The sequence below is a fragment of the Myxocyprinus asiaticus genome, chromosome 34, assembly GCF_019703515.2.
Source record: "Myxocyprinus asiaticus isolate MX2 ecotype Aquarium Trade chromosome 34, UBuf_Myxa_2, whole genome shotgun sequence".
Classification (NCBI taxonomy): Eukaryota; Metazoa; Chordata; class Actinopteri; order Cypriniformes; family Catostomidae; genus Myxocyprinus; species Myxocyprinus asiaticus.
The window spans coordinates 34,922,236-34,936,423 of NC_059377.1; the positions used below are offsets into that span (position 1 = coordinate 34,922,236).

At 36.4% G+C, this 14,188-nt stretch overlaps 1 protein-coding gene across 5 annotated transcripts in view; it reads right to left on the minus strand.

The window, feature by feature from the left end:
• Positions 1–142: 142 nt before the first annotated feature.
• LOC127425621 (chromosomal protein D1-like) overlaps positions 143–14,188 on the minus strand; it is a 42,713-nt gene continuing 28,667 nt past the window's right edge. Inside the window, exons 1-3 of one of the 5 annotated variants that reach the window (XM_051671808.1) lie at positions 4,282–4,346; positions 3,188–3,234; positions 143–2,837 (exon numbers count right to left, since the gene is read on the minus strand). In XM_051671808.1, coding sequence (XP_051527768.1) covers positions 1,559–2,764 — 1,206 coding nt within the window. In that variant the 5' untranslated portion in view covers positions 2,765–2,837; positions 3,188–3,234; positions 4,282–4,346 and the 3' untranslated portion in view covers positions 143–1,558. Of the gene's footprint in view, positions 2,838–3,187; positions 3,235–4,281; positions 4,347–4,509; positions 4,657–12,212; positions 12,284–14,188 lie in introns of those variants that run through there. The other 4 variants (XM_051671807.1, XM_051671810.1, XM_051671809.1 and 1 more) reach the window with 4 other exon arrangements.

Sequence of the window (14,188 nt, forward strand, 5' to 3'; positions counted from 1 at the left end):
AAGACTTTTTTCGCCTTTTAATGTTTTTGTTTCACACTGCGGTTCGGAGCTTCCATACTTATGCAGTTTTTCTGCTGAAAAAAATCTTGTGTTAAGGATGTTTGTAATAATTCACATAAATGAACGATACACTGAGGCTTGGTAAGTATGGTATGTTTTACTTGCTTATTAATCATCAACATTGTTTATCCAAATCACAAAATGAAATGAATTATACAAAGCGATAAAGAAATGTTTTGTACTACAGCACAGATTAGGAACCTAATTTAGAAAGCATGTGTACACAATGCAAATTAATACATCATGGCTGAACTGTAAGAGTATGTTTTTATTTTTTACATTTCTATATGCAAGATCTCACCTAACACAGCCAGTTATCAGCATCTATTGGCAAATACAGATTAAAAACGAAATACATTAAAAAAATTTATCGACAAGATCTACTGTTCTTTGCATGTCTATACATTTTTTTTCCTTTCTTTTTAACACAAACTAAACAAATGAATAGAACAAAAAAAACTGTTAAATGAAAAAGGTACAAAAGACAGAGCAACAAGAAATGTATACAAACAGCCATAACTGTTATGAAATTTTAAAAAATAAGGACAAAAACGAGACTACAGTCGAAGCAGAATTTGTATTCACAAACAATACCATGTTGTAAAAATGAAGCAATCACAATATTTCAGCCAAATGAAGACCTGCTAGATGAACATCAATAAATGACCAATCTATCATACAAAGATTTAATGATGCAAAGCATAAAATAGGACTGTTTCACTATTAAAACACTGAACTCAACGGGATTTGACTTCATTTTTGTAATTTTACAGAGTATGAATAAACTGACAATGATAAAAGTTTTTTGTTTTTGTTTTTTAGTTTAGTTTTTTAAATAATTAAAACTACTACAAAGATGCACTTAAACCCCCAACCCACCAACCTCCCCCTCCCAGCAACTACTATGTCAACTAAAATCTCTTGCCAGTCCAATTTGGACAAACTGAAATTGAAATCAGCCTCCAAAATTTTGTCTCGTTTGGTAGTTGCTTTGAAATTGATGGCACAAGTCATTGTTAACAAATGATAACCATGATGTTAACTGGCTACCTAGCAGTTCTTGTATTTTGCCTGCTATAATTTTTTATGCCGACAAAATACTTTTACCATGCAAAAAAAAAAAAAAAAAAAAAAAAAAAACTTTCAAGCCAATCATTGTGCTCACTGCAAATCATTTCAGCAAGAGGCATAGCTCACCCAAAAATGAAAATTCTGTCATTTACTCACCCTCATGTTGCCCCATACCTGTGCTACTTTCATTCTTCCCAACATTACCTTTTGTGTTCCATGCAAGAAAGAAAGTCATACAGGTTTTGAACAACATGAGAGTGAGTAAATGACAGAATTTCCATTTGTGGGTGAACTGCTTTAAAGTGGGAAGAATAAAATGCACTTGGCACGGTCTGGCATAAAAGATAGCGCAAACAATTATTGACGTATCTTATTAAAACCCATCCAAAAATATACCTAACAAATTTCAATGACGCCCCTTGTCTTTTTATTTCTTTTTTTTTGATTTACCAGACAGCATCTTAGAAGAGGCTGCCTCTTCGATCTCTTTTTCACTTATGTTGTTCACTTTTGGAGAATCACTGTTGTCATCCTCTTCTTCCTCTTCATCCTCTGGGTCTTTATTGTTCTCACTTGCCCCATTATCCTCTGCTGTGGTCTCATTTGGAGTTTGTGATGTGGAATCCAAGTTACGGGATCGTTTGGGAGAGGGTTCATCATTCTCCATCTTGTCTTCCTCTGTGTGCGCAGGGGTAAGTTTTTCAAGCACTGAAGCCAGCTGGACTTTTCGTGGACGGCCTCTCTTACGAGACTGACCACTGGCGGCGGTGTAGCTACCCACATCATAATCTACCGAATCTGGTACACAAACTTTGATTTTACCAGAGCCTGGTGGGCGACCTCTCTTTCGAGGACCTTCTCCGACCCACTTTGCGGTCACCTTTATTCCAGAACCTGGGGGTCGCCCCCTCTTTTTAGGAGTTCCATCAACGCGTTTCATGATCTTCACTTTGTTACTGGAGCCTGGGGGTCGCCCCCTCTTTTTAGGAGTTCCGTCAACTTGTTTTACAATCTTCACTTTGTTTCCAGAGCCTGGAGGACGGCCCCTCTTTCTTGGGGTCCCATCTGAGACCTTGGTGGTTGAAGTCTTGGTGGAACCTCCAGGCCGACCCCTCTTCTTTAATGAGCCCAATGGCCTCCCTCTCTTTGAAGGGGGGCCATCAGCAGCATCAAGGCTAATTTCAACACTTGGTGGGTGTGTATCGTTTTGCGACGACGATTCTGGCATGGTTTCATATTTGCGAGGTCTTCCTCTTGCCCTTTTGATCTTGGGACCCTCTTTAACAGGATGAATGCGTGGCCTTCCGAGGGGCTTCCAAAGTTTTCGCTTCCGTTGTTTACTCAACCTATCAATTCTCTCTGATTCTTCCTCAGGTGTAAGTGGGATCTTTCTTGGCCTGCCACGCATTTTTAACTTTTTTGGTCGACCACGTTTCTTCACCTTTGACCTTATGATTATTTCAGGAGAAAATAATTCCACCTTTTTGGACGGCCTGGCATTGTGTGTTGCCACTTTCTCAGATGAGAATTTCTTATTGAGTGACCCTCGTGGTCTGCCTCTGCCACGTTTGGGTGGATGGGTACTGCCGTTGGGCACAATGTTTTCAGATCCATCTGTATTATCAACCTCCATCACGTTGTTGCTTTAAGCTCACAACTTCAGGCTTATCAATACCACTCTTGTTTGTCTGTTTGATGCTAAAATTCTGCAAACAAAGGGATGAAAGTTCTAAGTCACATTATGACAAGCACAAACACTATGATGCCTTGATACAAAATCACAAAACATAAAAGATGGTGATAAAACAAAATAGGCCTATTTAATTCATTCCTATTATTTCTGTGACTTTTTATTACCTCTATTAACATGACACTAAATCAAACCAAAGCTGTTTGGATATCTTGTATTTTCATGGTAGAGAAAATTAAGAAGGGTTATTATAGAGACAATACAACATTTTCAAATTGTTACAGTGAAAAAAATATATTTCAATATATTTTCAAATATATATTTTAAATATATATTGAAACACTTCTTGCAGACTAAAACACCCACCTGATAGAGTCTTGCTACATATAAAACTGCTGTAAAATTGGCCATTGCTTAAAAAAAAAAAAAAAATGTACCTGTGTGAATATATTTTTTTTAATTACATAGGAAATACTGCAGTCTCAGCAAAATAAAAAATTCAATGAAAGAAGGGGGTGCCTTTCTGTTGAGGTGAATCGATGCACAACAAATTCAGCAATTCTGATCTATGTATTATAAATAATTAAATTATATTTAAACACTATTAGCTTTACAGTCCAAATGACAAAAAAAAAAAAAAAAAAAAGGAGCATGCATCTTAACTGTCAAGTACATCCAAATGCTAAAATGATAACCAAACTATACCTAATATGGAATAACAGTTTTTATTTATATTTATTTAAAATGTATTATATATATACCTATATATATATATATATATATATATATATATATATATATATATATATATATATATATAGGTATATATATATAAGTTATTTGTCCATTGATGATAATCTTTTACGACTTTCATTAGACTGGTTCTAAGTGTCTGATTTAACAAATAGGCCTAATATACACTGTAAAATTAATAGAGCCTATTCACAAAGTTTAAAGTAGATAATTGTCATAATTAATTTGGTTATCTTCAATTCGTTGCAATTATATATATATATATATATATATCCGTAAATCAACCCCTCCAATTGTTTAAAAAAACAACAACTAATAATAATAATAATAATAATAATAATAATAATAATAATAACAAATGCACTCTTCACAAAAATGGAGGGGCATTAATGTTTCCTGATCATTTGGGAAGTCGTTATATATTCACATAGGCTAAAAATAGGCATCCTGCTAGAGACGCTTTACTCAACTACACAACTACTGCACGAAGTATATCAATAAAGACAACAGAAAAGGCATCAGCTACAGAAGTTCACACACGTTGCTAGCTTAGTTCATGCATGCCTAACGGATGCAACTGGACATCTGTATCACAGCATAAAAAACTGCACAATTTTTCACCGCGAGATCTTTATGACCATAGACTATTGCAATTAAAATTTTATAGAGCAATAATGCAAATTTTGTAAAATGCATTAAAAACACACATTACTGCATGAAGTATGACACGCATAACAGAGCGGATCTTGTCGACTGGCTGCCATCATGTAATGTGAAGCCCGCGAGCTTTTGTAGTTCCAGGTAAAATGTGAGGCACTGGCAATTTTTTTATTAGCTGCCTGCTAACCCGAATAAGATTAACTTTTCAATGGAAAAACACACTGCTTTCATTCTTGTGATATGCGAGAGCTGCAAATATTCGAAACATAACGCACCTTGCTCGTAAAGCGCTTGGGAAACAGCAGAGATGTTCTTTTTCATGCATTCGACATTATTTTCGATGCAAACAGCATCGGACAGTGGGCGGGCAACTGTGATTATTTGAAAGGCAATGCCAGTTCCTTCTCTTCTCTCGTTCGCGTCCGATGGTTGTTTGCATAGCGCCGCCTACTGAGTTGGGGTGCAGTGGGTCGTGTCTAGAAGGGATCCCTCTCTCGTCAATCTCGCGAGATTCTTATACCGCGTTAATATGAAGTCGCACAGCAACGAGGATCGCTTGTTAAAGATTATTTTAAATGGTCTGTTTTGATGAACAGATTTGATTATTAATTCAATCTCTAAAATAAACATTTCACATAATAAATTTGACAAATGTAGCCCTACGTCTGTTACTTTCGGTCATGAGATAATGTTGGTCACTGTAGAAGTCCATCAATCAGTTCAAATGATGAGGGTCTGATTGGGTTGTCAATTGGTAACATACTCGCCTATTGTAAAAGAAATCCCGGGTTCTAATCCACTTTGATGCAACTTTTAGATTTTAATAGACAAAGATTGCATCCACACTTCAGTGGACGGTTATCTTGAGTGGGGACACATTTGTTTGCATTTTTCTATGCAATTCGAGTGGAAAGGAGCTGCGGAACACAAACAAAATCTCCACACGATTTGTTTGACATTTTCCAGTTCTAAAAGAGATAATCGTCTTTAAACAGCAGCTAGTTTTTTTCAACACAAACACGTTTTAATTCAAAAATTACTATTAATGTCAATTAAGATACAATAACAGAATCTAAGATTTAAAGTAGTATGTGCCTTAACATGAACTTATGTCAAAATATTACTGTATCCAAGAAACATTGGATGCTATATGAGATTTCAAGAAGACAATATGATTTCTTAATTATAATAACAATAATAATAATAATAATAACGCAGAGGCTATCTGCACTAAGTGTAAAAAGCAACATCTTTGCACTAAGTACAAATAGTGTTATACAGATACTATTTGCACCCCTAATTAAATACTAACAGGGCATAACTGCAGTGTGTTTATTTAGAGTCCCACAGACACCCTACACCAACCTGTCACTGCTAGGAAATCAACCTTTATATTCATTTTATTTATTATTATAAGTAGTATTAAAGAAAAATATTAAGAGTGAAAACAGGAAACCGGATGAGGAAAACTGGGTCAAAAGAAGGATTAGAACCCAAATTGTCCACATAGAAAAAGCACATTCACACTGTTTTATCACACTAAGCCATTGTAAAGACACTCAAAGAGCAGTTTCTCTTTAATTTCTTTATTTCCACCAGACTATTTCAGTGCAAATAGCTGCACTATGTGGCAGGTATTTATACCTAGTGTAAATAGTCACTCTATGATAGTGACAATAATAATAATAATGTTATATTATTGATATTATTGAAATTCTAATGTTTTCCATCATTAATACATTGAGGCGAAAGCATCTTAACAGAATGCACATGCACGAGAAGTTGAAGAGAGAGGGATCCCTTCTAGACACGACCGGTGCAGCAAGTGTACCAATTCGAGGAAAAGCATGAATAAATAAACACGAAAAGATAAGTAAAATAAAATAAATCGGGGATGTCACTGCACATATAAAATGACAGATCCAAATCATGTAAGTCAATCTACAGCTGTGGAACACAAGAGAACAATTCCAGTAATGAGATACACTACTGAGAAACAACATGAGAATTCTCAGTGTAAAAATAGACACAGCCTTAAATGTTCTGTAAGTTTATATATATATATATATATATATATATATATATATATATATATATATATATATATATATATATACACATTATGTTATGTTAACACTACATATAACATTCCGCTATTACCAAATAGATATCAGTAAAACATGTGAGAGAGCGGCCCACCCATTTGTCAACCATTTAACGCTTTAGGGTTTGCTGACATCAGGTTCCTTGACATGTCTTTGGAGGAGAGGGTTTTTGGAGGGAAAGCGTGTGGTTGAAGGCATGGGGGGGGGGGGTCTATTTAGACCTTATTCACAGTAGCATCATTTTTGCCTGGAATGAAAACGAGGCTGTGAGGGATAGATTTAAAGTCTCTTCAGTGGCATCCACTGTATTAAGCTGTATAGATAGACAACGGTTGCAGTTACATTGCCATTTTAAGTGTTAGTTGGAGTAAAAATTAGTTCAGGCTTAACTTGTGCAGTTGTTGGCTGTCATAATAATGCAAAGTAGTTAATGATTTTAACGTAACAATGTCTTTCTAGCAAGTCAGTCCACTGGCAGCCATTTTTTAAATGCCCTCGGTCCGCTACTTTTCTGTGTAAACAAGCGGCATACAAGAGCAGCTCCTATCTACTTGAATGGGGAAAGACCGAAATCTCTCAGTTGGTCAAGATTATGATCAAAGAACATATTTTAAATCAGCAGTAAAATCTTACAACACTGGAATCATACATTTTGCTTCTTTACCTCAGATTACACAAAAAAAACCTAAATGTTCCTGGCTCGTCTAACTAATGCACATACGCATTCTCAGGTTGACCGACAGGCGATGTCTGTATCCAAAAGGTGATTGGCACTTTTACCTGTAAGGTGGGACTTCCTTTCTACATCCTTTGATCGTTCCAATTTCTCCCATTCATTTGAATAGAAATGGCCAGTCTCTGCTAAATAGTCTGCCTCGGTTCATAGCTTCACATCATCCACCCATGTTTTAAACTTTGACAGTCAAAAAAACTGTCATTGCAACTCTTTAAAGCATTAGCACTATGGAACCACATGCTTTTTTGACAATTTGTACAAATTGAATACAATGAACATCACATTATCTGCTAAGAACGTATACAGATGTGAGTGAAAACACTGGAGACCGGAAAACTAAAACAGGCATCCGTTATGAATTATGGAACACTCTCGTGTTCAGGTAAAGAATGGATAAAAGCGCACTGACATCGAATACAACCTCCAAGTCAAGTGATATCTAGTCTATAGTCACTAAGTCGTCTTTTTTTTTTTTTCTTTTTTTTTTTAGCGCTTTTCACAACACATATTGTTTCAAAGCAGCTTTTCAGAGAATTATGCTGCTACAGAAAATTATGCTTTAATGTCTGTAATGTCTCAAAGTCCTCATTGAGCGGTTCAAATGAAAACGTGATTGAAAATCATGCTTTAAATTTGTCTTTAGGCCCCCAGTGAGCAAGCCAAAGGCGACTGTGGCAAGGAACCTAAAACTCCATAAGATGTTAGTTAATGGAGAAAAAAAACCTTGGGAGAAACCAGACTTAGCTGGAGGAGCCAGTTTCTCTCTGGTTATACAGCATGAATATAATGCCAATATTAGTTATTTATGTGTAATACAAGTCATGTATTAATTACATGATGTTACATGAATTGAGTAGATGTTGGTGGGCAGTTTAAAACTAAAGGAAGTGTGTTAAAGTGCCCCATTTAAATATAAATTGCAGAAATGTAATTATAGTAGATGCTTCGACTGATGTTTTTGGAGGTTTATCTCTTATATATTTATCTCTGTCTGCTGCCTTTGACATCAAAACTCATGTACTAGCTGGTAGGATAGTTACTATTAAAGGACTGTGTGCATCCTCATGAAGCCATCAACCAATCAGAGTTGTCAGGATGCCATTTTCCTGCGGTTTCAGAGTGATCAGTCATCAGTGTTTAATAATTTACTCCAAAAAATTAATCCACTATTACTTCTCCAAAATTTTTAATCAGATTACTTTATCCATTGCTTCATGAAAAAGTAATCCGATGACTCCAGTGGTTAAATCTATATATTCAGAAGCTATATGATAGGAGTGGGTGAAAAACAGATCAATATTTAAGAAATTGTTTACTGTAAATTCTCCTCCTAGTGGGTGATAATATGCACAAAGAATCAGAATCGTCAAGAACAAAAGAAGAATGTGAAAGTGGAGATTTATAGTAAAAATGGACTTAAATATTGATCTGTTTTCATATAAAAATGTTTGTTTGTGTTCAGCAGAAGAAAGAAAGTCATACACATCTGGGATGGCATGAAGGTGAGTAAATGATTAGAGAATTTATTTCTTTTTGGGTGTACTATCCCTTTAATGTTATGCTTCCATCTTTTCCGAAAACATTTAAAGTTGTATGTTGTTTCTTATTTATTCATTGTTGGAAAACATTTGCATTGGAAAAATCACTTTGCAAAAAATATAATATCCAAATCAGTGCATGCTTGATAGTAGTGGGAGGATTACATAATGAGACAGAAAGAAGACTGTTTGGTACCCTGCATGTGTTTGTCTAAAGCAGTTAATTTCAGAGACCACTTCCTGATTTAAGTGTTCTAGATCCTTGGTCTCATAAGTTCTTTTCCATTGTTCGGAAACAGATTTCTGGTCTTGCTGTTAAATGAATCTACTGCATACCAGATGGGGAAGCTGATGTTGCGTATCTGATGTCTCATAGGTTTAACACAAGTACCAGCAAAAAATGAGTCGCCTAGCCTCTCTTTGCCTACTTAGATCCAGCTAATTGTGAGGGGAACTTTTGGTATTTTAATTGTTTTGTATCAAGACTTGAGGCATCGGGTAGAACAAAAGACATCACACAACAAATGGTTGGGAGAAAATGTGATGCAGACTCTTTATGTGTGCATATAACATGATCAAGTCATTATACAGGGGTTCACCTTGATTTTCAGGCCATTGCAAACTTCCTTTAGGGGAGAAAAGATGTCAGTAAAATCAGTAACAATTTCATGTCATATTTCATTTTAAATTATACAAAAATGCTAAACTAATGTCTAAACGAATGCATCTTAAATAAATGTAAATGTAAAATAAGAACAATGCTTTATATAGCATGTTCAGTAATTTAATTAAATAGCAAATACCAACACAATGCTATACATATCCAGCATTTTAATGAGTCATATAGCCCACACATTTTACAGATATAGTATCAAACTGTATGTGTAAATTAAATGAATCATAACCCATATACATTCTCTATAGATGTTTACTTCGTGCTCACTGTAAAATTTAATAATCCTCATTGCAGAAAAAGAATAAAAAAACACTCAATGTCTCATGTGAGCTGCTTGGGGGAAACATTTATCACCAAAGCGTTTGGCAATAATGAGTACAAGATGGCAGGCTAGCCTATGAAATGGTTTCGTGGAGCAGATCCACATCAGAGCCTCAGGAGAAATGTATAGGGGTCATGAACCTAGGCTTGCTTTTGATTGGTCACTCTGAGTGGTCAGGGCACAAAGTCAGCCAATAGGTACTGTCCCCGACAGCTGTGTCGAAGTGGTCTGAAGCTGATATTACCGATGTCTGGAAATGTATTGGGCTGTTTCAGGTAACAGAGTAGAAGTAGCATGGCAGGTTTAAAATCACATTGTCTAACAGTCACTCATGCTAATTGTGTTATTGTGATAACGTCGGTTGCAGTCCATGATGTTCAGACCTTAAAAAATCAATGAGGGGGTTGGGGGAACTGGAATATGACTTTTTAGACAAAAACGTGTTACATTCAAATGCTAAAAAAGAATAGTAATGTGTGGCAAAATATATGCATTTAATTAGCATTTTAATCAGATACACTACACAGAAACAACAAAAATGTTATGCCAAGGTCAGGCTTGTCTGTGTCTATATGTTTATTCAGACCATGTTTTATGAGCTTATATATTGACTTTACATAACAAAATGGACAAAAACAGGAGTAAAGTGATGTTAAAAGCTGTTCAGCATATACAGCTGTGTTCCCAAGGACCTAACCTGTGACCTTTGAAGACATCACAGGTTAAGGGTCTCAGGGACAAAGATGTACACCGTCCATACCCAAAGTATTCAACTGTACTTAAAAGCAAGGCTAAAATTTGATTCATTTTTCATTACATTTTGTAATTAATATTTTCGTAATATACTAAGTTAGAAGGTTCCCTGTAGGGGTGGGTGATATACAGGAAAACCAGTAAAAATTTGACAACAGGTATACATTTTGGATTATCGTCTCTATTGCGGTTATGCAAAATTGCCACCACGTGGCAAGAAATGTGCACAGCATTCTATTCATGTTACACATACGCGATACACATTATTCTGTCGGAGAATTGGAGGAGGAAGGCGGAACGGCTGCTAGTTCCTCAAATCCCAGTGAACAAGAAGATGAGGAGGAGATTGTGAAGAAAAAAAGGTGTGCCTTCCGTTGTGTGGAACTGGTTTGGCTTTAGAAAAAGCGATACCATGCGTGCGAGTCCAGCAGGCTTCCCGTTTGTGCTCCAGAGACAGGAGAGCGCAGAGCGGGATCACTCGAGCTACTCAGTCTGGTTTCCCTCGATATCGCGGCACAAACCACAAAGTTTACGTGACCCATTTGAATTGAGTTTTTTTTTTTTTTTACCTTAAAGCCACTATGGAGGAAGTCAAACATCTCAAACGGCTAGACAGCCTGGCATTCTAATCAACGCTGATGAGGAAAACAGCTAAAACAATGTAAATTTAATTAATACAAAACATACGTTCAAATGATGTTAGATATTAGGAAACAAATCGCCCATGTTTGCCTTCAGATATTCATATATTCTCTACAGAGGTGACTTAAATCATTAGGAGCCTAATGAAGTGTTTATTTTCGTTGGATTTTTTTAACCTCTGTATTATTTCCTTTGTTGCATTGCTCTGAGAAGATGTTGAGTTTCTTGAGAAAAGTTTATAATAAAATTTAAAATACTAGTCAACAACATCAGACTGAAATGTGGCATGGAAAGGCTGATTTAAAGCCAAACTGAGGTTATTGTTTTGTTTGTTTGTTTTCTTTTTTTTTTTTACATTGGCTATGTTTGTCATGTTCCACAAAAAGAGAAAATTATATAAGAGGAAGTTGTTGTCATTTTAAAGTATTTAATTCATTTACTGGATTATTCAAAAATAGGCATTACAATATGGTTACAATATAAAAACCAATATATAAAAATGTTACAATATATAAACCAATTTAATTTTTGTATTATTTTTTTTTATTTTTATTTTTTTTAAATAACACTATATTTATATATTGTTATCATAATATAAAATTATTAATTTCATGAAATAAGATTTTGGTCAACTAGCCCACCCCTAGTTCCCTGTATAACTGACAGCATTAGCTGAGAGAGCTTACTATTTCATATGTAAGAAAAATGGGCATTATAACTGAAATATAGCCAAATGAATCAAAATTGAAAAAAATCGTACCGAAATCGGAATCCAGTCGAATAGAGAGCTTGTAAATTGGAATCAAATCAGGTCAGGAAACCTGTATCTATACCCAGTTCTATTTATTAGATCAGTGCCTTTGATTACCACTATATTACACCGTTATAACAACCTTCCCTATTATGTAAGTGTAATTTAATACAACTTGTGCCCTTATGTAAACTGCAGCCACCATATTTTGCAGGCACTAATGATGCATGGTTAATGCATTCTAGCTTGCAATACCATGATATTGCTGATTCACTGTCATATATTGGCAATGCTTGCAAAACTACAGGACGATAATTGATCTGGGTTGAGCAAACCTTAAAAAAAAGACTCTCTACCTACTTCCCTTTTGTAAGATTTAACAACAACAATATATATATATATATATATATATATATATATATATATATATATATATATATATATATATATACACACACACATGTTTAACGCAGCATCACTCCCAAATTCAGTTTCGTCTCCACAAGAGCTCTCTTGAGTCCTCAACCTGTGGCAAATAGAAACAAAGATAGGTTTTTAACACATTACAGGCATAACACACGTGCATTAACAGCTACCCCACGGGAGCACTGAAATTAAGGCTTAACAACTCTTCCTCAGTGCCGAAAATAAACAAGTGCGCAGTTTAGTTTTTCGCACCCCTGGTGGCAGACACTGTGCATTGCACATGAACCAAATGAACTCAAAAGACAGATATGCACTGCCAGCAAACTGTCTCTTCCCCCTCTCTCTGGCTGCCCTCATTTTCTGCAAACACACAAACAGCGCTATGTAAAAAGATCAGCAACAGAAGTGGTATATCTATACATGCGTCAATTGCACATATTGATGCAATATAGTAAACCGTCTGGCCTTCGTACAAAAGATTGCACAAAAAGATGGTGTGTCGCGGTCGAAGATGTATAGAAAGCATGCAGGAATACACAAGCAAACATTTCTTACGTTGTCTGTCTCTCTCTCTGTCTCTTAATGCCCCAGTTTTAAAGGCTGCCTTCCGCTTTTGAACGAAGAGTGGGGGAAAACAAGCAGACAGGGACGAAAAGGCAGACAAATGAAATTTAGAGACACACAGAGAAAGGGCATGCAGGGAGAACACCAAATGTTAAAAGCTACAGAGATGACACAAAGCTGAATGTGGAATTCGAAACAGCCGGTTTGCTTGTGTTTCCTGATACGGCAGTCTTCCAGAAGCATTGATTCGTCTTCTGCAGTCTTTTGTTCACTATTATTGCTGGTACTAACCTACACACTGAATTTACGCCACCTCGTACGTTATATACTTCAAACAGTTGTCACGAAATCCATGCCATGATGATATGAGCCACTATTTTGTCTCCCGAGTGCGATCCTTTGCTTTTTTTGACTTCCTCAGAGCAGTAAATTAAACGAAGCAAATGAAAACTTGTGTCCTCCATCTCTCTTTCACTTCTGTCTCTCTTTTTCTCCTAGCCCCCCTGCACTCGCCTTTCTTGTTCTCCCTCCTACCGTTACGTTGATGCTCTGACACTCGTGGCGATTAGAGGCAATGCAGCTCATGAGATAGGTATCCTCGGAGCAGCCCACCATTATCTGATTCTGTCCCTTACCCTCCCTTCTCCTCTTTTCCTCTCCCTCTCTCTCTCTTTTCCTCTGCTCTTCCACCACCCACCCGACAAAAACTATGTCTAATCCCCCCCAACATCATAAATCAGTGTCAGCTAAACACTAATGCACCTAACCAGTGCGTACTATGGACATTCAGACCTAGCCTTGCTGTTGTCGTCACTGTCCCTGCTTCGGTGTCTCGGTCTGCTTCCCCTAACCACCCCCCTTCTCCTCTCTTGTATTTTGTCCATAGCGTATCTCTCTTTTTCTCTCTCACTTTTTCCCCCCCAGCAATGTCTGGCACTCAAACACAAGAACAGTCATAACACCTTGTGATTGATCTCAAAGCTTGGAAGGGTGCCTGTATGTGTGAAATGGGAGAGATGAGGCAATATAGGATATATGGGGAGATTGAGAGTTAAAGAGCATCTCTGAGAGAGAGGTAGAGAGAGAGAGACAGACAACAAAAACTCCAGGGTGATTACCCTGCAGTAATGAAAAGTGTCACCAGCCGTCACACTGCATTACACCAAACTCCTTCCTTTGACGGAAATATTTAATCTAATGACAGGTTGGAATAATTCAATTAAACCTCTGTTTAGGAACCTCTGTGCATAAATGTTAGATAACACTATTCAAATTCAGACTGGCATGCAATTGAAGGGATTGAACATTGTCATCATTTACTCACCAGTATGTTGTTTCAAACAAGACTTCCTTTCTGGAACACAAAAAAAGATGTTAAGCATGTTAGCCGCAGTCACCGTTCATTTTCATTGCATCTTTTTTACCCTATATGTAAATGGTG